Genomic DNA, 25856 nt, shown 5'->3' on the forward strand with positions numbered 1-25856 from the left:
CTCCTAAAAACTGCTTGTTATCAGCATTTGTAATGACAATAAGCCGTCACTTTCCAAAAGTAAACTGCAAGCCTGTGGGATGGCTCAGTAAGTAAGGACACCTGTCACCAAGCCTGACAACTGGAGTTCAATCCCTGGGACCCACGTAGTGGAAAGAGAGAACAAACTCTTGCAATTTGTCCTCTGACTTCAATACTCTGTGGACAATACACACACACACACACACACACACACACACACACACCAAATAAATAAATATTTAATTTAATTTTTAAGTGATTTGCTACAACACCATCCTACACATATGGAAATCAAGTGAGTTTTAAGAAACTGCTAGCTATTGAAACTAAATTAGTGTAGCATAACAAGGAGTGAGTGAAATAAAGCACAGAATATTAAATATACGTAATCTCAGACCTTGCAAAGGTACAAAAGCAGTTCAATATAGAAAGTGTAGTCTTTATTGGCCATATAAGGTGACCCAACTTCAATTGCAGCATTTAGAAGGCAGAGGCAAGAAGATTTCTGCAAGTTCATAAAGAATTCCAGGCACTGTTCATAAGGAATTCTCACAGCTACCTGTGAGACCTGGAGGAGGAGGAGAAGACGAGACGAGAGAGAGAGAGAGAGAGAGAGAGAGAGAGAGAGAGAGAGAGAGAGAGAGAGACAGAGACAGAGACAGAGACAGACAGAGAGAGACAAAGACAGAGACAGAGACACAGAGAGGAAAGAGAAAGTATTGTCTTTTCTATTGAAGAACCATATCAAAAAAAAAAAGCCAACCTCAACCCATACCTCACACTTCTACAAAAATTAGCTCAAATTTACATAGACCTACTTTACAAAACTTAGGAGGCAAAGGACTAAAAGGAAAAACCAAGGGAAATTCTGATTATGCACTTCGAGATTTTTATCCATAACACCAAAAACAATCTTTAAGAGACAAAATATTAAACATAAACTTTATACAAACACAATGCTTTCTGGGGTATAGCTCAACTGATAGACCAGTACTCAGCTGGGATGTGTTAAGACTTGCATTCACTATCTAACACTACGAGAAAAAATTAAAATGCTTCTTCTGTAAATTAGGTGCTGCTAATTGGACAGGAGAAAATATTTGTAAATATATTTCTGACAAATTACAAATTTTAAATGTGTGCAAAACTTCAAAGGTAAAGACTAAGAAAAGAACCCAAGCCAAGTATGTGACTCAGGATCTCAGCTCTTAGGAGAGTGAGACAAGAGGGATGTCATGAGTTCAGGATCAGCCTAGGACACATAGTAAGTTCAAGGTCAGCCTGGACTACAAAGAAACCTTGTCGCAGTATAAAATAAATAAGCCAGGAGTAGGAATAGCATGTGCCTTTAATCTTAGCATTTGGGAGGCAGCAGGAGGAGGATCTCTGTGAGTTAAGAGGCCAGCCTAGTCTACAGAGTGAGTTCTAGGACAGCATGAGCTAAATAGTGAGACCTGTTTTGAAAATAAATAAATAATGGACAAAAGATGTGCTCAAGGCTGGGGATGTGCACAGGGCTGAAGATGTGCACAGGGCTGGGGATGTGCACAGGGCTGGGGATGTGCACAGGGCTGGGGATGTGCACAGGGCTGGGAATGTGCACAGGGCTGGGGATGTGCACAGGGCTGGGGATGTGCACAGGGCTGGGGATGAGCACAGGGATAAGGATGTGCACAGGGCTGGGGATGTGCACAGGGCTGAAGATGTGTACAGGGCTGGGGATGTGCACAGGGCTGGGGATGTGTACAGGGCTGGGGATGTGCACAGGGCTGGGGATGTGCACAGGGCTGCGGATGTGCACATGGCTGGGGATGTGCACAGGGCTGGGGATGTGCACAGGGATGGAGATGTGCACAAGGAAGGGGATGTGCACAGGTCTGAAGATGTGTACAGGGCTGGGGATGTGCACAGGGCTGGGGATGTGCACAGGGATGGAGATGTGCACAAGGAAGGGGATGTGCACAGGTCTGAAGATGTGTACAGGGCTGGGGATGTGCACAGGGCTGGGGATGTGCACAGGGCTGGGGATGTGCACACGGCTAGGGATGTGCACAGGGCTGAAGATGTGTACAGGGCTGGGGATGTGCACAGGGATGGAGATGTGCACAAGGATGGGGATGTGCACGGGGCTGGGGATGTGCACAGGGCTGGGGATGTGCACAGGGCTGGGGATGTGCACAGGGCTGGGGATGTGTACAGGGCTGGGGATGTGTACAGGGCTGGGGATACAGCTTAGTAGTAAAAGTGCTTCCTACCACGTACAAGTTCCTGGATTCAGTAAAACAGAGGGGAGGAGGGGAAGGAGGGAGGGAGATGAGGAGGAAGAGAAAAACAGACAGACAGAACCAAAGAGGACAGGGGGAAGAAAAGTGAAAAGGGGAGGGTATAGGAAAGGATAGGGAGAGGAGGAGAGAAAAGAGAAGGGGAAGGGAGGGGAAGGGAGAGGAAGAGGGAAGGGGAGATGAAAGGGAGGAGAGGAAATCAGTAAAATTGCTCAAATAGGAAGAGTTTGAGCTGCTTTACTCTTTCATCAGACTCCTACATATTATACAAGAGAAATGAAACCTTAGGATTATATAAAAAACATTTTCATAAATATTAACCACAACTGTTAAAAAATAAGGAACAAAAGGCCCATTAGCAAGTGTCCAGAGATAAGAAAGCAGCTGTATAGTCACAAAAGGAATAACACCCCAGAATGACAAGTGATTAACTGCTGATATGCATAAGACATGGAGGTGTGTCTTCTTAAATGAAACATGTGGCCTGGATGTCTGCACACCTCACTGGTGCATTGCATGGCACCATGGCAAGGGCATGACTATATAAATGGCCACCAAGTCTGTGCCTGTGTGTCCTAAGTATGCCCAACTCCTAAGACTATACAGTGAAGCAAGGAAATACTGTCATAAATTACATAAGAACAATAAATGTAGGGAAAAAATTAACCTGAGCTCCTATTGGGCAGCACACAGGTATTAATTATGACTGACCATATAGACATAAAAACTAAAACCATGAGACTTCTAGAAAATAATAATAAGGGCTTATTATCTTCACTGCCTTGGGGTAATGGAAGATTACTATAACGAAAACAAAGAACCAAAATAGAAAAAAGATGTTTGGTTTCCGTGAGACCATAAAGTGATATTATCATTTCGAAAAAATTCTCATACAGTTTCTCCATACAACTAATTATGACCTGACAACTGCGCTCTTTGTAGGCAGCCAAGAAAAATGAAACCATACATTCACAAAACACTTATACAATAGTTTTCACATAAAGCTAATTTATAATAGCCCCAAACTGGAAATAAACCGAATATCCACCTACCCATCAATCAAATTGTGATGTGGCTATGAAATGGAATACTATTAAAGCATAAAAATAACAAACTACTGATAAATAACAACATAGCTAGTATTATATTCAATATCAACATTGCGTGAAATAAGTCAACTCCCAATGAATAAATACTGAATGATTCCATTCATAAAAATTCAGAAACTTGTGTCACTAATAGGTAGTGAGGAACAGGAGAACAACAACTGCCCATGAAAAGTGAAAACTGACTGGCAGAGGGTACAGAATATTCTGACGATGGAAATGTTTGAAGCCTTGATAGAGTAAGATTATATGAATGTTTACATAAGCCAAAACACCAAATTGGCCATGCTGAGAGGCACACACCTATATACCAGCTTATATATATGAAGGCTGATGCAGGAAGATGGTGAATCTGTGATACATAAAGACAGTCTGTCTCGGGGGTGGGGGATCGAGCTATACACTTGTGAGCACCCTACACTGAACTGGACCTTTTACTTCGGTTTGAAAATATAAACTACATCATATCAGTACCTGAATATAATGTGTTTATTGACTAATTCAAATCCACACAGAAATGCCGAACCTCACATAGGGCTATAATTTTCTATTCTTAATCAAAGCTTACACCTCGGAATTTACAACTGTAAATCTACCTCTCATATTAGTAGATATGAGATTCTCACCATTATGACATCATCGCTGAGGAAGTATAAGGCAGGAAAGCTTTACTCTGGCCCATGATCCTTGGGCTCTGTCACTAATGAACAACTCCATGATTTGCAGTAGGAAGAGGGCAGAAACAGACAGAATGGGTGGGGCCCGGACATCTTCCTAGGGTTACCCCCAGCAAGCTACTTCCTACCACCGGGATCAGCCTCCTATTGCTTGTCACCTCCCAGTTACGCCATCATAGCCAACAAAAACTGCATCTGCTAGGTAGGAATGCAAGGGACTCTAGCACTTCCCCAAAGCCTACCAACATGCAAGTAAACTCCCAATTCATGAGCTCATAAAAAATTTCACATTTGACCTCTAAGTCAGTATAACACATTTTAACCACATATGGGTTTAAGTGATAGTTCAACTGAATGAAGCCCCCAAAATGGAATTAACTCCATAAAAGAATATTTACACTGCAATATGTTACCAGACCTCCTAATGCTTTATTGAAAAAGATTTCTTCATTTAACTGAAAAGATTAGGGTTTTAAACAACAAAAAAAAATTATCTTCAAAACTCAAGTAAAGATAATCCTTGTGACACAAACAGAAACAGATAAGGTATTTTGTCATATCAGTGAAACAAGTAACATATCTAACGTTATATGAGAACTAGAATTATAGTTGCAGGTCCTATTGCAAAATGACTGTGATACATATTTTATCTTCTATGCTAGGTTTAATTGGGAACATAAGATTTAGGTTTCTCCATACGAATTATTGCCATTTATATATTGTTAACTATCATCCCTGCCTATAAGAAGTAGCATAATGATTAATGAGTGTTTGCATGAACATAAACAGGTTCTATGAGATCTTCAAACAGGTTAGAAATGACACAAAAAGAAACCACTTGAAGCATGGTGGTGCACACCTTTAATCCCAGCACATGTGAGACAGATTAAACAGATCTCTGAATTTCAAGCTGGCCAGGGCTACATAATGAGACTCTGTCTAAAAAGCGGGGGGGGGGGGGGAGGAGAGGGAGGAAATGGTTAAACAGAGCAGCTATTTTTTATAATACTTTTATTAATTCTTTGCAAATTTCCAAGAGTGTTTCAGTCCAATTCAGCTGGCTCCTCCCATATATTATCCAGCTCTCCATAGAGTAGCATACCTGTGCCCTCCTCTGCACCCTCCAGAAGAAGTTCAGAATACTGGAATTTCCAGCCTCCTTCTTTTGTTTGTGCCAACAGCTCTCTTGGGCCTTGATCTGCTCTGCCACTTTGTTGAAGGTGTCTTCCTGGGTCTGTTGAAGCTCTCTCATTGTATCAGACTTGTTTTTACAAATATACTCCAAATGACTTATCTATAAATGGAAAAGAAATACAGATTGAGACATGGCATCACATTTGTGGATCAAGAAAACACCTATATTCTCCACTACATAGAATATTTACATATAAATATTTTAAATTAAAGATGTTAATAAAGTAAGAACCATAAATTATGGGGGAGGGGGGCAAATCAGACAGTTTAGCAAAAAAAAAAAAAAAGGACTGGTATCATTTTCATACCTAAACAATGAATTCTTATTTTTCCTCTTTCTAATATTGGGATGTCTTCAGTGAGAAAGAAAATATTTAAATGGGATTTACAAATGAGCAAACATTTTACATATAACACAGACCATTACACCCAGTTTTCTTCTAAAATGCATGTGCATGTCAGTTGATGTTTTGAAGCTATGAATGTCTATTAAAAACATCATCTCAAAGAGGCAAAGCATATATTTAATTATCAGTCTGTTTTGACCACTGGTACTGACTCACAGTCACAGACAGCATCTGTTCCTCAGGTTAGCCCCACGTTTCCTAGCCCCACTTCACACTGCCTATGGTTGTACTGTTAATACACTCCAGATAAAATGCTCAACAATACAAGATCTCACTCCTGACGCTGAGCCATTTCATTAGTACAATATATATTTTTTTAAACTCACAGAACTGTTTCTTCTCTTCTGGTCCTTTACCAGAGAATGTCACTGTACCTGAGACCTAAACTGTGTTTGTCATAAACAGAGTTCTGATCCGTTCAACAGGCCCAGGGTAAGTAACGGTACCTTCAGTGGCAACGCACATGACCTACTACACCTCTTAACTTTCTACAGTAAGAGCAGGGCTATTTTCTTTTTGGAAAAGACTGGATTACTAGGTTTATAGAATGGTAAAGTGACCATAAAGTCTACTATTTTAATTATAAAATATACATTTCCCATTCTAAAATATGGATTGTTTTCTCAGTTTGTGACATTTGAAGAAACAAGTCAAAATATAATTTAAATTTTCTAAGTACTTTTAAAACAATACTTCATATTTCCTAAGCAAAGACTTTTAAGATGATGTTTTTTAATAACTACATCCTGTTTCTATCTTATGCTAACATAAAGAGTTGGTTTATTAATGTAAATGACTAAGTTCTTTGAATTGCTTCATCAGTAAGATTAATTTATTTTCTTTTAATTAGGTCCCTGTGGCTAATACTGGCTAGTAGTATTAGCATGTCCTGCACAGAAAGTGGAGCTTAGAGACTTCATACAGACTTCAGTCACATTTACATGCCCACAGCAATGGCATCAAACTGAGTTGTAGACAAGCCATAATTAATGGTACTGAATTATTAACATTCAAATTCTTTTTGAAATAAGATGAATGTCAGCCTCTCTTAATGATACTGTGATGTGGACAAATGTCACTGAATTTAATAGAGGTGTCTGGTGCCTGAGGACAGCTACCTTCTCATTAGCCCTGTTGAGGTCTGCAATGAGGGCATCAACATTCTCCTGCAAGACTGCACAGAGCTCAGACCAAGAGAATTTATCCAGCATGCCTTCTGGTTGCTTTATGAGCACACAGCCTGCTACCAAGTGCTGATACAAGGTGTGAAGGAAGGTTAGTTTCTCCTGCAAGAAAAAAAGACTCGTTAACTCCTGAATATAAACACTGTGGGAAGTAAAATACACAATACAAATAATAAAGCATTTTTTCATCACCTAGAAGGAAAATACCCAAGCTATTTTCAGCTATAATCACTTAGATGGCCTTTTTCTCACATTCAGAACAAGAATTAGATAAAATACTAATGTCCACTATAAATTGCTTAGACTTCTCAGACACTCAAAACACAACTGTAATTAGATGCCAGGAGACAGGGTCTGTGATCCAGCCGGTTACTGCTGGGATGTGAGCACTTGTTTAGGTCTAAGTTTTAAAATCCATAATACAAGGTATCTGGGTTAATTTTTTTACAAGAATCTTTAATTTGAAGCCAATAGAGTAATTTTATAATTTCCTACTTATATTTATAAAACAGATGTTAAGTCATAAAATGGCACTGAGATAAGAGTGCTGTTCTACACTACTGAAAGGCACACTGCATCGGTATCTGTCCACTTGTCTACAATCAGGCAGCTTCCTTCCTTCCCTAGAGAGCCAGCTCTACTCACCACTTATAGGAAATCTATCCCGACCCCCTTAGGCCAAGCACACAGAGATATGAAAGGTATGGAAGAAGGGCTCGTTTGTTTTCTCCACTCAGAGGTTTATATTGTATTCGGCACACTAGGCAGCTGTGGGTGTTTACGTATTACAAAGTAGCAGAGCAATTTAAAGTGGACAGGCTGACTAAGACACACTTTCAAAACTGTCCAATTAGAAATACGTTTGAAAAACCCTTTAAAAGCATATTGTCGTTACAATCGCTAACTATCCCCTGCTGAATGGCCTAGAGATATTTACTCTGCTCTAGAATCCAGTGTAACCCTTACTCCTCATGAGCACAATTGGAGGATTTAGTTACTAAGATGACAGACAGCCCTCTTCATCTAAAAACATAAAACCCAAAGATGAAGTAATTGTGAAACTGCAAAAAGTTTTATTAGACAGAATCAGCTCCCTCAAAATGTCTTAATACATTGGGAGGACAAAAAACTTGAAAGAAGAAAAACTGGGGAAAAATAAAAATTAAAACATCGATTTAAAAAAAAACTAAATATGGTATATGAAAGACTTTGTTTTGTTATTGAAAATTGCAGCAATTGCTTTCCTGAGCATTTCAAAGTAAATGGCAGTAATTCACGTGTATACTGCCTTATTTTCTCAAATACAGAAACTTAAAAATAAAAAGTAAAAAGCAAATGAATATAATTATACCAGAAATGGATCAATAAATAAAAAACTGCTGGGTGTAGTGGTGCATGCCTTTTATCCCAGCACTTGGGAGGCAGAGGCAGGAAGATATCTGTGACTTTGAGGCCAGCAGGTCTACACAGTGAATTCCAGGACAGCCAGGGCTCTGTAGAGAGAAACCCTGTCTCAAAGAAAAAAGAAAGAAAGAAAAGTACAAACTGATGCTACAAATGTATTGTTCTTTGTTCCTTTAAAAGCAGTTAAAAAAAACTTCTACACTTTTAAGTGGTTTGAAGTGTCTAAAAATCTGACTGAGTATAATCATATAAGTGTAATATTCAGGCACTAAAATCACTGTCCTCCACATTTTTACTAAGATCTCAGCTCTGCTCACAGAAGCTCCTCCACAAGGATAACTCATTGTATCATCACAAAGTCCTTTTGGCTCAGGCTGTGACAAAGCAGGGATGGAAGTCATCCATTTGGTGTGAAAAGATCATCACAAGATCTAAAGTCGGTTCACACAGGTTGAACCCAGCCACAGAACTCTAGACACTGACGTCACACTGTAGTCTGGCTTCTGGTTTCCTTTACTTTAACCATTGTCTGCTGTGTAGGACAATTCCAATCCTTCATGTGGACACAATTGAAATCCCAGACTATGAGCGTGGAAAGAATGTTTCCTTTTTACTCTCTTGGCATTGGAGTTTGTATTTTTTGAAATAATTAATACAATATGTAGGAATTTAGATAAACAAATCTATCAACTATAAGAGCTCTATATCCCAGAAGTAAAAGAAAATTATAGACAAAACTGGTTCATACAGAATATGAAAGTTTTGTCATGACATTTTAAGAATGATCATGAATAAGACTTGAGAGACGGTTCAGCAATGCAGAGCACTGACTGCTCTTGCAGAGGGTCAATGTCCAAGTCCCAGCACCACATGGTGGCTCACAACGTCTGTCAGTCAGGTCCAGGAGCTCCAGTGGCCTCTTCTGGCCTCTATGGGCACCAGGCATCCATGAGGTGCACAGACATACGTGCAGGCAAAGCATCCATAGGCATGAAATAAAACAAATAAATCTCAAAATAATTTTAATAAGTTACTAATAATTATAAATAGACAACTATTCAGAGCATCCAACTTACAGTTTTAATTTTGTGAAGCTTTTCTTTTTCTCGGTTTTTATTAGTATATCATAATTATAAAGAATAAGGAGACGGTATGGAGTAACAACAGTAAAATAATCCTGTTTTACCATTAAGGAAATTGAGATGTGGGGTGACAAAACCTACATGGCTTGTCCCCAGGCAGGCTCTGTGTAAACAGGAAAAACAGGATCCAAGTCCAAATCTATTTGGTTCCAAAAAAATATTCTTTCCATCAAGACACTATAGAATTACTCTAATAAAAATGATGTTGTTACTGGCAAAGAGGCCAACCTTGACAAGACAGTAAGAAACACAGCAGTCTGAGATAGGACAGATCCAAGCGGGGGAAGAAAGTTGATGTCCACGTGACAGAAGGGTTGAACTAGGTTACCTCTTTTTTTTTTTTCCACAAATTAGGACAAGGAAGAGGAACAGAGGAAGTGATTTGCAGCTGTGAGGAGCATTTCAAAGTGTGACACTCAGAACATTTTTTAAATTAAATCAAATATGAGTAACAGCAGTCACGGGTGCAAAGCAATGCACAGGGCTACCAGTCAGTGAACGGCCTTCCTCTTCCCTTCCGTCTGGGTGATACCTCAGTGTCCTTACGAAAAGTCTGGGACAGTTTCTGCAGCTCGTTCTCACACTGGGCAGCGCGTGCCTTCTCCTTCTCCCAGCAGTGCAGCACATTCTGCAGCTCCACCTTCAGTGTGCTTATCAGGGCCTCTCGGTCCGCACACTTGGTGCGCAAATGACTGAGCTCCTTATGGACCTCAGCCAGCTTCTCCTGAAGTTCCTGTCAGAAATACCACATAAAGAGACTGTAGGAATGGCAGAAGGTGAGAAGCATGCAAAGAGCAAATACTTGACGAAAACCTTCAAAACATTAGTATAAAACAATCACCATTTGCTTATGATGCTAAACATTTACAGTACTTTTACTGAATTTATTTTCTAAGTAGAATGTTTTCATTCAAAAATTAGAAAATTTGTAGTGTTCAAGCATATAAATTTTATTAAAGCTGTTTATTCCAAAAAGTTATTTAAAAGAAGTTTTCTCTTTAACTTGTTATTTTAAAAAAGGTAATTAAAAAACAATTTTAATAACTCTTAAGCAACATGGAAAACCATAAATCTTTTTATATTTACTATAAGGACATTTACTCTCCAATGGCATTTCAAAGACTAATAGAAATTTCAAGAATGAGATGTAAAATTCTAAGCTATGCTAGCAAATGGCTTCCATTACAGATTCAGTTTCAACAGCAACACTATAATGAATATTGAGAAACTCACATTCTGCAGCACTGTAGCTAAAACTAACACCGAAAATAAAATCAACTATTTGCTTGAATCTTAGCCAACTGGGCCTCACCCATTAGCCAGACATACTGTACTAAAAACAATGGATCCACCCAAAAGTGATCAAACTGACTCTACAGACAGATATGCTCGTGCAAAATGTGCTTAATACTTATCTAAAGCAGGACACTAAGTCTCAAAGCATTTTAGTCTGTAATATTATAATTATATCAGAGAAATGAATTGTTCCTTTAACCAAAACAGTATGATCAACAAAAAAAATTAATGTTCAAAATTCAAAAATACCTTAAAAATGGAAGCTTTATTTTCAGGTATGTCTAAAATAATCCCTTCATAATATATTTGTCTCTTAACAAAGGGAAAAAGTTAACTTAAATTGCAATACCTTTATATTTTTAGTGTGAAACTCAATCTTTTGTTTGGTGGAATCAAGTTCATTGGATGTCTTTTCCTTGGCATCATTTATGTTGCTTAGCTGATGAAAGAAAAACAGCTTTTTGACATTTCTTCAAGAAGGAGTGACCCGAAAGCTAACTTTCAAATGCTTGCTATGCCATTACTTAGGCATAAATATTTCAGCAGTGATTGAGTCTTAGGTGCAACACTTCTTTTGGCTAAAGGCTATGCAGTTTCTGTCACAGGCTCACCTGACTGAAAAGAAAGCATTCAGTCTTAAAACGCCAGGGACGGCCTTGCTGCACTTGCTATCTAAATACAGGATTCATTCTTACTGTAAACATAACTTTATTCTCAAAATCCTACTGGACCAAATGCCAGAAGCAGTGGCAACTATAAGGAAAGAAGAGAGAGCAAGCAGGAGACTGTTTTGCTTTACATCAAGAGGGTATTCGCTGGTCGCTCACTCCATATGACAGCTTCAGGCCGTCACAGGCAGTCCTACTGGGAAGGCTGTGGCAGGTCATCAGTTGGTCCTGCACTCCCTGTGATTTATTGCCTTTGACAGTTCATTCTTCTTTCTGTCAGGCTGCTCTTTTTGCTTTCTTTGTGGCCACCTCCTTGGTCTCCCCACTGCTGTCTCTGGCACTGGTTCACAACAAAGCACATTACAAAGCCAAAGCCTGCTGAGTCGGCTTTGCAACTGTGCTGAGGATCATGTGACATTCATCCTCCCAAATAACAATTCGCTGTGGGTAATATGTTCCTAGTCACTCGGCAGCTTCCAGGCCTAGGCATCAGAAGAACTTCAAAACTACTAACAATCCAAGTTGTCTTGACTCTCTAGGAAAGACTTAGTAATGTCTGATCTTCAAAGATTTAATTATTTTAATGGTCACTTTTCCTTCTAAACAATTATAGAAAGTGTTTAAATAACAGACTTATCCTTTGTCCACCCTGCATACCCAAAGTAAGCCTCTACCAATATAGTACACAAAGTGGATTTGCAGGTTTTGAAAACATAAAACAAAGAGATAAACTCTAAGCCATGTGACTTGTCTATGGCTGCACAAAAATCTGTTGTTTTGCTAACTAATATAATTACTACATATGCTAATTTGACAAGATATAACTAGGCAAACTCTTCAATTTTTAAAGCATGAATTCATAAAATATTTTAATACCCAAGAAAATTCTTAGCTCACACATTAGACAATACAAATGAGATGACAAACAGAAGCACGAGCCTTTTTAATCTGCAAATTAAAAGATTCCAGTCTACATCAAACAGACACTTGTTTTTAAAAACTTCTAACAACACTTAACTCCCTTTAGAACACAAAAATTAATTTCCCTTTTTTACTAAGATTTCTGAGGTTTGGGACTGGAGACATGGCTCAGTGGTTAAGAGCACCGGCTGCTCTCCCAAAGGATCTGGGTTCTCCCAGCACCTGCATGGCAGCTCACAGCTGTCTGTAACTCTACTTCCAGAGGATCCTACACCATCGTAAAGACATCCATGCAGGCAAAGCAGCAATGCACATAAAAATTAAAATGTAAAGATTTCCATGGCTTACAAACACTTAAAAATCTTGATTAAACCTAAATTTCTACTAGTTACCCGCAGATCATAAACATGCTGACATTTAAATAGAGTACATTGCACTTAAATTACTTGCATAAATATGTTGCACAGGCCAGGAAGTGACAGGGCCCTCTCACTGTGACTGAAGAATGATAAAATGGGAGTGAGAGTCTACTTTAGGCCACACTTGAAGCAAGAACAGTGACAAGCGGTTTATTATTTCTGTATCTGTGAAGCTGTCAATTCCACAGCCCCAATCTCTTTGACCTTTGTAACAAGCAAAGGCTGCACACTGGTACTGCCCGAAGGCCGTGTGTGGAGCCAAACAGTCCACGTGTTACCTCATTAGACGCCTCTTCCAGCTTGTTCTGGTAATCTGTCAAGGTCCGCCTCAAAGTCTCAAGGACAACAGAGAAGCTGGGAGGCTTATCTTTGTCCTTGTGGATGCCTGGAGAAAAATGTGGGATGAAAACACACCCTTAAAGTCACGTAGGCACAACAGCTAAGCAAACAGTAACAGAGATGCTACAATTAGTAAGAAAGCCAATAAGACATGAAACACTGAACAGAAATTTATTCTCCAAGTACATGGCTATACAGCCAAATATTAACACTGTTTCTAAATAAATGGTCAAAATAAATCTTATGATCTATTAAGTTCAAATTTATTTCTACCTTATTAAGACACTTATCTTGTCCCGTATCTCCTAAGCAAAGTCAGGGTTCATATGTACCTACTATCCAGCAATTAAATCATCTATACTAGCATTGTTTAAAGGAATTACATATATTTGCTTTCATGTTTCTGTTCAGTCAGGCATTTTATAAGATATTTTGCTTAAACAATAACTTGTGAACCAAGAATATGTCATTTTCTATTATGCTTAGAAATACTCTTTAGTACCTACAATTTTTAAATTGAAATTCAAAGTAAACAATAGAAATATTACTAACCACATAGCCCACACCACATTTTGAATAAAAACATGATGGCTGACATTCATTATAAAAACATGACTATTTCCATATTATACCCTCAAACTCCTTTAACGTAGCTGTGACATAAGTCATATTAGTGGGACCAATCAAGGTTACATGGTCAAGGGTATTTCCAAATATGATGCCAAAAGAATGAAAAGGTGAGCTTCAAATACTGCATTAAGCTGATTTTTATTTACCATTCTTTATTTACCATTCTTTAAATTTTAAAAAACAAGTATAAAATTTAGTTTGAAAATATTCATGCAAGAAGTATTTTTCAAGTCCTCTTATATTTTTCCTCCATTATATTTTATAATACAAATATTTCACTATATAAAAACATTTTCAATACGGAACAATTTTTAAAGAAGCATTTGTGAGCTGGACATGTCTTTAATTGTAGCACTCAGGAGACAGGCGGACAGATTTCAACAGAGTTGGAGGCCAGCCCAGTATACAAAGTGAGTTCTAGGCTAGCCAGGACTAAATAGAAGCAAAAAATAAATAAAAGAAGCATTTAAAATTCATGTTTTATGGTTCATATATTCACACAAGTAATTAACTAAATTCCCAATGGGTGTCAGTCGGGGGCATTGGACATGCAGAGGAGGTGAGGGCAGCGCAGCGTCTGCTCATACAGTATGTACAGCGCAATAAGAGGGAGAGGGGCAAGTACACAACAATATGGCTTCATTCATCCATTTTCCAAGTGCTCAAAGGCAGGAACTCATGAGGGAGAGGAAATAAGACAAGAGTAAAGAGAAGATGGGAGAAAGTTCTCTATCAATAACAAATCAACTTTATTCACCTTAGAACATTGTTGATATTGTGATTTTAATCAGAGATCATTAAAGTTAAGACATTATCAAGGTATATTTAAATACTAAAGTATAGATACGAGCTAGATGGTCTTAAGTAAAACTAAAATATTCAACTAAAAAACAAAAGCAATATGAGAGCAATACTTTTTCTAAACAGAAAAAACACCCAAGCTCTGAGCCACAATGACAGAGGAAATGACACTGACAGGAATGACTCTAAGTTGGAAGATGATTTATTAAAATTTACCCCCAACATAACAGTTTTGTTAATTATTTGGGAATTTTGTACAATGCACCCAATCACAATCGATTCCCATTCCTCCCAGTCTACGCTCCCACCCTTGCACATCCCCACTCCCTCCCCCCGCAAAAAGGAAAAATACACCAAGTCCAATTTGGGTTGCCCATATACTCATTGGCATGCTCTAACTCATACTGGCTGGTTCCTAAAGAAAACTGAGTCCTTCCCGCCGCCCACCAGAGCCAACAACTGTGAAGAACTACACCTCATGTCTTTATCACAATTTTAAGGACTCTCTTCAGTAGTTTCATGTCTAGGCTTTTCTTTCCTTTTTCAGGAGGTAGGGAAAGGTTTGTCACAGCAACCTTCAATAGCTCTCATTCTCAGTTATGAGTCTGCAGACATCGACACCACTCCAAAAGATGTCTCCCTGCCGACAACAGTTGGCAGCAGCATGGATTATGGACATCAACAGAGTCTCTGGCAGTAACATGGACCACAGACATCAACATGGCCTCCAGCAGCAGCAAGGATCATGGACATCTACATGGCTTCTAGTGGCAGCACAGATTATGAACATCAACATGGCCTCCAGTGGCAGAATGGATCACAGACATCAACACGATCACCTGCAGCAGCCCCGATTGACAATCTTACTGAATATATTTTTAAACTGTTTCCTTAAGCAAGATTTAAAATTGTATAATTTTGCCACTGCACAAAGTAAGCTGTAAATAAATTATCCAAAACCAGCCAGAAAATCTTCTAGTTTATAGTGAAATAACTTACTCTCAGAAATTCAGAAGAATAAAATTATCAGAATATGAACATTTACAGGTCAATATGCCCTCTCCTTAATGACTTATGCACACATTTATATATTATATAAAAGTAAATTTTCTTGACTAAAAAAATGTTCATACAATAAAGTTTCCTTGAAGTATAATTATTCTTTATTTTCTACCAGTATCTCTTATAAAGCAAACAATTACCCTTAATATGACAAAACACTTATAAGAAAGGAAGAGAAAAGGAGAGGGTAGGTGGAAGAGAAGAGAGGGAAGGGGAGGAAGGATGGTGAGAAGAGGAAGGGGAGGGGAGGGAAGAAAAGGGAAGAGGAGGAAAAAGGAGGGGAGGGTAAAGGGAGGAAAGGAGAGGGGAAGGGAGGGGAGGGGAGGAGAGGGGAGGGGAGGGAAGAAAAGAGAAGCAGAGGAGTGGGGAAGGAAAGGAGGGGAGGGTAAGGAGAGGAAAGGGAAGGGGGAGAGAAAGGAAGGGGAGGGGAGGAAAAAGAAAGAAAGGGAGGGGAGGGTAAGGGAAGGAAAGGGAAGGGGAGGGAAGGAAAGAGGAGGGGAGGAGAGGGAGAGGTGAGGAGGAAAAAGGAGGGGAAGAAAGGGAACCAAAGGGAACAGAACGTTTCTCAGGCAAAGGTTCTTACTGACTAAGCTGATCTAACCAAGTATTCTAATCACTGCACCAGGGCCCAAAACTTGATATACAATTAAAATTACTCAAGGTTCAAAAACCCAGAAAAAATATATTACAACAGTGGTAATTACTGGGGGGCTGTTTGTTTGTTTGTTTGTTTGTTTTTTTGAAACAGGGTTTCTCTGTAGCTTTGGAGCCTGTCCTGGAACTAGCTCTTGTAGACCAGGCTGGCCTCGAACTCACAGAGATCTGCCTGCCTCTACCTCCCAAGTGTTGAGATTAAAGGCGTACATCACCACCACCCAGCAGCTTTTCAAAAGTGAAATTCAAAATTAAAAATAATAGCTACATCAAGTAAAATTACTGAGTAAATTATATCATACAGATTAACATAGAAAAATTAAGTACCTCTTACAATAAGTTATTTGTCCATATGGACTTGACATTCACTATTAATTCAGTAAGAAAAATAAGTTTAAGATCTCTGTGAAAACTTAATACCAGCTTTTATAGAAATAAACAGCAAGCATACACTTAAAAATAACAAATAAATAGGGGCTGGAGAAATTGCTCAGCAGTTAAGAGCACTGGCTGCTCTTCCAGAGAACCTGGGTTCAAGTCCCACCATCCGCATGGCAGCTTACAACTGTCTGCAACTCCAGTTCAACAGGATTCGATACCGGCATAACAATGCACATAAAATCAAATTTAATTTAAAAAATAAATAAATAAACAAATAAATAAATAAGTAAATAAATAAATAAATGGCTACATAAGGAACACCTTATAAACTTCAATTCAAAGTAACCTGACTTCTTCCCTCTTCTGTGTGCATGTCTTGCACACAGAAGCCAATCTAGGCTTTCACATTCTGCTCTCTGGTATAGAACAGTGAACCTCCTAAAGCTGCAGGGATGGCTGCATGCAAATGAGCTGCTCACTGGGATGTTCTTGGGGGGCTGGGGAGCAGCTGGGCAAAGCTAGACAAGAAAAAGGCAGCAGCAGTGACAAAGTACATCCTGGACTTTGGATAGTGTTACAAAGACAGTCAAGTGGGAAGTCTAGTGAGAGTAACTAGAACTTACTACAAATGAAAAATGACACCATCTTTCGGGGTGGGGGGAATGTCAAAATCAGTGCTTTCAGAAAGCCTGGAAAATAAAGTAGTGGTTCTTAACACATCAGCATTCAAATGGCATATGTGAACTGGCACAGCATACAAGCAGATCTGAGGAAATAGTACGGACCCAGTATGAGTATGCCAATTTTTGCAGCTGCAGTAAAGTTGGTTTTAGTGTGGAGTGTGAGGTTTGGAAGAAAATGGCCCCCAAAATGAATGGCACTATTAGGAGGTAAGGCCTTGTTGGAAAAGTGTGTCACTGTTGGGGCGGGCTTTGAGGTCTCTTTTGCTCAAGCTTCCCTCAGTGTGACAGTCAGATGACTTCCTGTTGCCTGCAAGATGTAGCACTCTCTCAGCTCCAGCACCACATCTGCCTGCACACGGCCACGCCCCCTATCATGATGATAATGGACTGAACCTCTGAAACTGTAAGCAAGCCATCCCAAATGAACGTTTTATTTGCAAGAGTTGCTGTGGTTAAGGTGTCTATTCACAGTAATAGAAAACCTTAACTAAGACATGGAGTAAGCAGGGCTGTGGTGATGCACACCTTTAATCCTAGCACTCTGGGGAGTGGGGCAGAGGCAGGCAGATCTCTCTGAGTTTCGCGGCCAGCCTGATCTATAAAGTAAGTTCCAAGACAGCCAGGGCTACACAGAGAAGCTCTGTCTCAAACAAACAAACAAGCAAGCAAAAAATACATAGTGTAAGCAACAGATTTCCCAGCAGCTGGGGTTCAGTAACTCATTCTCTCTTCTACAGGTAACCAATTTCCTTCAGCTGACAGGACAATAAGAAGTCCTCATTTCTCTACCTTACAAATACATCATTTCTAGCTTAGTATTATAACGTAGTCTATAAAAATACTGACCAACTTCCCATTCAAGAAGGTACCATATGTTCTACTTAGTTTTCACAAAGTTGATAGTTCTGACTAGTTTGGTGAGCAAAGAGGGAACTTTTAGAATTTTGGAGCGAAGCAGTCCATTCTCTAAAGATTGCTATTCTCCTCTTAAGAGGTGACTTTGGACTTGCTACTGGTGAGCAGAAAATGAAGGCAAGGCAAGGCCACCAATATGTCATCTTACCTGATATGGACCTTCCTAAAACAGTTGGTGACTGTTTCACCAACCTATAAATTTTATTTGGTCATCAAGTGAAAGTGGTACATACAAGACTGGGCTTGGCCCCATCCTGGAAGCATAAGTTAGCTGCATGGGCAAGTAATACAGACACTATAGGATAATCCTATCACCATCATCATCATCATTGCTATTATTATTACTGTTATTATACTGTCTACTCTCTATTAAGCCATAACCATACCCTGGAGGTTTGGAAAGTTCCCCTTTCCAGATGGCCAACTGGGAAAAAAATAAACTTCAAATGTGTTTTTGGTATGCTATGCTGACACCAGTCAAAAACAGACAGCTACAAGGACACTATAACCCCACTCAAGAATGGCTCTAAAAAATAAAAATGAAAGAAGTCTTCAATGTGGGCAGGACATATTGTAAAAGGCTTGACTATTCTTTTCCTACAGTAAGAGGGTCAGAGATGTAAAAATATGTCAATTTATGAGCAGTACCTAAGATCTTAGCTGAACAGTCAGAGACTAGAAAAGAACATAAATATTGGTAACAAGGTTGCAGAGGAAGAATATGTGGACAGCCTTCTCCAAATAGACCATGTATCCAGCTCAACTTTAGTAGCAAACAATCTTAATAATCACAAAGAAAAAAATGAAGCATTCTATGGATATAAGACATCATCTTTCTCCTGACACCTGTGCCCATACTCAATTGAACCAAGGAGTCATGGCAGCAAGAATGGAGGCAATCATCTATCTCAGCAATATGTACTTCAATTCACCAAGGCTCACTGGATTACCAAGTTGTCAACAGCAAACACAAACTGTGGGTCTATCACAGGACAGCATTAATTGGGTAAATCACCAACTACTGGGGTGCAACATAATTATGTTGAGGCATTTCCACCATGAAGTGGACAGTGCTTCATTCTTACTAAGATACATATGCATAAATTTTCCTTCCCTGACTAAAATGTTTCTGATGAAATCACTGTCTTTGTTAGGGCTTCTTCTGTTGTGAAGAGACACCATAACCACAGCAATTCTTACAAAGGAAAACATTTAATTGGGTGGCTTACAATTTAGAGATTTGGTCCATTATCATCACGGTGGAACATGGCAGCCTGCAGGCAGACATGATGCTGGAGAGCGAGCCAAAAGTCCTACATCTTGATCTGTAGACAACAGAAAGTGTTCTGTCTCATGGGGTGTATCTTGAGCATAGAAAACCTCAAAGCCCACTCCCACAGTGACACAATCCCTCCAACAGGGCCACACCTACCCCAAAAAAGCCATTAGTGCTACTCCCTTTGGGGGCCATTTTCTTTCAAGCCACTACAATCACATCTATAAATTTACAAAACACCTTATTCACTACAGTAATTCCAAACAGCATTACTTCAAAACCAGAGAAGTCATTTTATCATGTAAGAAATGAGAAAATGTTGGTTTTCATAGAATTCATTGTCATAACTCTAAAGGATCTGGCACACACACACAGACAAATTATTCAAATTTTGAAAACTCATGGTATCTGGCAGATGACAGCAGTTTTTATATGGTGTTAATACCTTCCAGGAAGAAGTACATTTTGAACCAGCAATTAATACATGGTGTTACCTGTCTTACTGTCAGGATCCATGGGTCCTGAAATCAAATGTTAAAAATGACAGTGGCTTACCTCACTATTACACTTCATGAGGCAGGAGTAAAGGATCTAGCTGGGTGGTGGTGGCACATGCCTTTAATACCAGCACTCGGGAGGCAGAGGCAGGTGGATCTCTGAGGCCAGCCTGATCTACAGACCAAGTTCCAGGACAGCCAAGGCTACACAAAAACCCTGTCTAGAAGGTAAAAAATAAAGAATCTGTTTCCCTTCCCAGGCTGTGGGCTTGGATGCTTTAATTCTTAATTCTCAAGAAAGAATGTTTACAGAATGAAACACTGGTTCCATTAGCACTGCCAGTTATACTGCCATCTATCTAGTCTCCATGATGAAAACACGACAAAAAAAAAAAAAAAAAAAAAAAAAAAAAAAAAAGAGAGAGTTCTTTCTGTACCAGAGAAGCTGGTACTTATTATCAGGGGAAAATTAGTAGTAAGAAGGACACAGAAAATACCACAGAGAGGTTACTGCTAAATTCATGTGTTATAAATGTTAATGGTGTCAGGCTTGGTAGTGCATGTCATTAATCCCATCACTTGGGAGAAGGAAGCAGATCTCTATGAGCAGAAGGCCAAACAGGCCTACACAGAGAGATTCAGGCCAGCCAGAACCGCACAGTGAGACTAAGCTCAAAACACAAACAAAGAGTTAATCGATGTGGAAGGAAAATTATAAGATACTGTAGATGGGAAGAGAGTAAGAAAAGACAGAGAAAACATTCCAACTGAGCCCCAAAGTAGTACTGGCTTTGTTTATTTCTGTTACTGGGTAAACACAATGACCTAAAGCAACTGGGTGGCAGAGGAGAGGGTACTTCAGCCTACAAGTGCCAGGCCACACTCCACCACTGAGGGAAGTCAGAACAGGAACTCGACCCAACAGCCTGCAGGCAGGAACTGAAGCAGAGACCATGGAGGAGCAATGTTTCTCAGTCTGTTCCCCATGGCTTGCTCAACTTGCTATTTTACCTGAACTTGCCAGCAGATGCATCCATTCAGTAGAAAGCTGTCCTCCTCACCTGAAGTTTATTTACATCCTCCACTCCAAAAACTGGGAGGTACAATGGTGAGCAAAATATCCACCACCAAGGAGATAACACAGATGACAAGTTGACTCAACTTTTTATTCTGTTTCTGTTGCTCTCTGTGTGTGAGTGTGTATGAGAGTTGTGTATGTGTGTGTGTGTCTTAATTGATTCATTTATTCATGCATACATACAATGGAGGCTAAATATTTATCTGGTTTCCAGTACTACTGTATGTCTTCAACTTTTCTATGCACATGTATTGGCAAGTGTTACTTTAAATACAATTGCTTTAAAAATCATAAAGAACCACAAGATTGTTTTAGAAACCATAAATAAGCAGAGTCATGTTTAATATTTAGAATCTTTAATTATATAAATATTTTCTTTATGTAATATAAGTACTATAAGTATATAGTCTATAGTTCATAAGTGTATATAGTATTAGTATATATAAGTATATATACTATATTGATATACACATTAGGAGAACTATAAGCTCTACAATTTAAAAGTTAAAAGAAACCAAAGTTAACAAAAATCAAAATGAAATAAAAAATGACTCACTTTAATTGAATAGAATTTACATCTATGGAAAAGGAACAAAAAAGGGAGAATAATAGTGTATTTTAAAACTTTACAATGAACAAGAATCAAATTTTTTTTCTGCAAAAGCCTATGAAGTTTAAGTATAACTATTGTGCTAGTTATTCTTCTGTTGTAATAAAACCAATGTAAGAAGAAAGGGTTTGACTTTGGCTTAAGAGAGAAGCTGTCCAGATCTCCTGAGTAAATTGGGAGCATGGGGACCTTGGGAGAGGGTTGAAGGGGAAGGAAGAAGTAGGAAGGGGAACAGAGAAAAATGTAGAGCTCAATAAAAATCAATAAAATTAAAAAAAAAGACAGAGGCTGTCCTACTGGGAAGAAAGCAAGGCAATGTGACAGCAGGGCAGGGTAAGCAGGAAGCAGGCTAGTCACATTTTCATCCACACCAGGACCACAGAGAACAGGAAGTGGAGATAGACTATAAAGCCTCAAAGCCTGCCCTAGTGATGTACTTCCTCCAGCAAAACTCTACCTACAGGTTACATGACCTCTGCAAACAGAACCACCAAGTTTTCAAATACATGAGCCTCTGGGGACATTTCTCATTCAAATCACTATGACTGTGAAGTAAAAATGGGGAGAAGTGGTAGATAATAAAGAAATCACAGAAATCCGAAGAGAAGGAGACAAGAATATAGGAGATTGTTAAAAATAAAGAGCAATTATAGAGTCAAATCCCTACAACTATTTTATTGCAACCAGTCTCTATCTCTAACATACTGTGAAGAGACAGAATCAGAGAAATGGCTTCTAATTTTGGCCTCTAACCAAGGTCCAAGTATCTAAAACAAAATATTCGGACATTTTTGGGCATTCTTTGCATTAGGAAAAGTTAGTAACATATGTTGTCACATAGTTATACATTTCCTCTGCTGACACAGATTTGATATAGTACTAAATGTTGTTAGGAAAGTCACTCCACAGGACTTCATGAACTAAATCTATGAGACTTATGAATGACTGAGAATCGGTTTGTAATCTTCAAGTAAATTGGGAGAATGAAAGAGAGAAAACATTAGCAAACAGCATGAATGGGAACTGGAGTACTGCTCCGGTAGCCACCCTCAGTATCTGGCTATAGTACGTCCAACCATGTTTACAAAATAATTAAAATTCCAAAATGGTACTATGTCTGGGAAATATTTTATATGAAAGAAGTCAAGGGAGAGAAAAGAAATAGTCCAGTTTGTTTTTTTGATTTTCCTAAAAGCACTCCCAGTTTGTTCTTTTGATTTTCCTGAAAGCACTCCCTCAGACTGCCAAATCAATTCCTAGGTGACATTTATTACCTAAAAGCCTCCAACTCTGTGGCTATTTATTTTAATGCCATTTGTGTGCATGTATGTACATGTATTTCATGACTGCAGTGCCAATAGAAGCCACAAGAGGTCATCAGATCCAGAGGAACTGAAGCTCCAAACCACTATACACAGCCACGTGCATGTTACAAATCAAACCCTGGTCCTCTGAAGAGCAGACAGCACTCTTAACCACTGAACCACATCTCCAGCGTCACTGTGCTATTGTTTTCATAGGTTCTCTAGTCTCTCCAAGTAGAAGCAAAAATAACATTTCTACAGTATTGCAAATTATTTCCTCAAGGAGGGAAAAGCTAAAAGAAAGCCTTTAGAAAACATCTACCTCACTGAGGATTGAAGACTGAACCACAAAGTCTCGTGAAGAAACAATCACATCCAAATGTCTGCCGGCTCTAAAGTACCGCAAACATTGTTTTAGAAGATGTGTTGTCTTTGAGGCAGAAGACTACATGGGCTCAAAGCAGAAACCTCCCCAGCCCTTCATCCTCCCCAGGGAAAACAACGGGATTTCAGCGGTGCTACTTCAGTGTCAGGGGCAGACAGACAGCGGAGTAGAAACAAATGTCCCTGCTTAAGTAAGAGAGGTCACCTTGTCTAACACAGTAAGTAGTCGTGGAGAAATCTCTGCAAAGCATTAAGAACTGCACAACTTCTCGAGGTCAATCTTCCTACTGACTATTTACCAAAGGCTCCCAGAGACTGCTATAATTTAGAAAGACTTCATAAATAACTACATTGATAACTATGAAAGTTAAAAGGTAAAACGGAGCCCGCCATGGTGGCGCACACCTTTTATCTTTGCACTTGAAAGGCAGAGGCAGGCAGATCTCTGTGAGTTCAAGGCCAGCCTGCTCTACATAGCAAGTTTCAGGCCACCCAATGCTACATAACGAGACCCTGCCTCAAAACAATAACAAAAGTCAAACGGACTTCAACATTACTTTAATTCATTCGTGCTTTTATTCATAGCCATTAGCTGTTGAGTGACTACTTTGTGGCACACACTGCCCTATACATTAGTGAACAAGAGATGATGTAGGTATGAAGAAATGCACTATATAGTGTGTCAGAAATGTGTGGCAATAACGGGTGCTCTGGCACAAAAATGTCCAGCGAGAAAGGAAAGTGGTGTGAGGCAGAACACATGTGAACATGTGGTGGGTGAGTTTAATGGACACTGGAACTCAGCCTTAAGAAGAGTAGGAAAGAGTTATACTCCATCAAAACAAAAATAATATCCAAACCCTGCATCTAGAAAGAATGACCATCATAAAGATTTCTGAGGCAAAAGAATGCTTGGTGTGTTCAAGGGTTGTAGGAGACCTGAACCCCGGCAGGCAGATTAGAAGTGAGGTCAGTGGATAAGAAAGGACAGGAGCTGACCATTGCTAGCAATTTGGCTTCTACATGAAATGCAAAGCCTGCACAATTTAGAGCAAAGAAAATCCATGCTCTAACAAGTTGTTGTTGTTGTTATCTTTTGGCCTTATTGAAGAATAACTGACTGTGAGTTCAGGTCATACAATGATTTGTTGTGTGTTCACACTGTGAAGTGACTCTCACAATCAAGTTAATTAACACAGCCATCATTACATATAAAAACTATTTTGCAGACAGGGAGGGCAGTGAGGACACTTAAGATCAAATCTCTTCACAAATTTCAAATACACAATGGATTATTATTGACCAGACTTATGGTGCCATAGGTTGAGAGTCTTAAAACTCACTTATCTTTTAAGGGAAAGTTTAGAGCTCGGGTCTCTCACTTGTCACCCTGTCTGTCAGTCGAGAAAGCAGACTGAAAAAGACAAACAGAAGCACAGAGAGAGGTACCTGGTTAGAGAAGCGCTGGAGACCTAGGAAAGAGCTGGGATTGCCGCACTGTTGAGAAAATAAAGGTAATCCTCTGTGTACATAAACTCCTGCGCATCCCTGGCTAACTCAACACTGTTTGTTTGCTACCTGAAAACAAACTCGTGGCTTATACTCACTTCAGAACATATCCTAATAGAACATCCACAAAACTAAAACACTGTCAGTTCTCGACTAAGATTAATTCGTGAAAATAATTTTCAATCACTTCATTTTTCTATTTATTATTATTGTGGAGACACACACAGGCCACAGCACATGTGTACAGATCACAGGACAGCTTGGAACCTCTTCTTCCAATGTGGATTTCAGGGATTGAACTGAGGTCCCAAGGCTTCTGAAGCAAGCACTTCTCACTGGCCCAATCATCTCATTTGAAAGAGAAAGTTTTAGACAAATTATGGAACCTCATCTCTATATCTCAACTACAGATTACTTTTCCTGAAATCCAGGGTATTAAATTTAAAGAAACATTGAGGTGATAAAGGAGGTAGAACCACTGCCCACTTACAGTAACAAGCAAAGGAACTCTGGGAACTCTTCCCAACTAACTGATAACAATTTGTTATATGCTCTAAGAATGTGCCACCATCACAAGGTGAGGAAGTATGCTTTTATCTGAATAGACTTTCTCTCAGAGGTTCATATACCTAGAGATAAATAGTTTGTAGGGATGTGACAGATAAGTCCTCAAAGTGGTATAGGATATTTTAATGGGTCATATTCTTTGTAAAATATTAACAGAATTACTTATTTGACAGCAATTATTGAGAACATCTCAATATCTAATAAGCAACTACTTTATTTTAGTGTTGGATATTTAAATTAAAAACTACCATGCAGTGGTGGTGCACACCTTTAATCCCAGCACTTGGGAAGCAGTAGCAAGTAGATCTTTATGAGTGTGAAGCCAGTCTGATCTACAGAGAGTTCCAGGATAGCCAAGACTACACAGAGAAACCCTGTCTTGAAAAAAAAAAGCAGACTTTAAAAAATAAACAATATTAATCCAACCTGAGCTAGTATAAGCAGAA

The 25856-nt window shown here is 39.1% G+C and overlaps 1 protein-coding gene across 1 annotated transcript in view; it reads right to left on the reverse strand.

Annotated features, from left to right (window-relative positions):
• Positions 1 to 25856, reverse strand: part of Ccdc171 (coiled-coil domain containing 171) — a 350758-nt gene that overhangs the window by 214862 nt on the left and 110040 nt on the right. Inside the window, 7 exon segments of the mRNA XM_038333866.1 lie at positions 5188 to 5205; positions 5207 to 5236; positions 5239 to 5379; positions 6805 to 6972; positions 9949 to 10149; positions 11062 to 11151; positions 12999 to 13105. Coding sequence (XP_038189794.1) covers positions 5188 to 5205; positions 5207 to 5236; positions 5239 to 5379; positions 6805 to 6972; positions 9949 to 10149; positions 11062 to 11151; positions 12999 to 13105 — 755 coding nt within the window.

Source organism: Arvicola amphibius, chromosome 6 (assembly GCF_903992535.2).
Source record: "Arvicola amphibius chromosome 6, mArvAmp1.2, whole genome shotgun sequence".
Lineage (NCBI taxonomy): Eukaryota > Metazoa > Chordata > Mammalia > Rodentia > Cricetidae > Arvicola > Arvicola amphibius.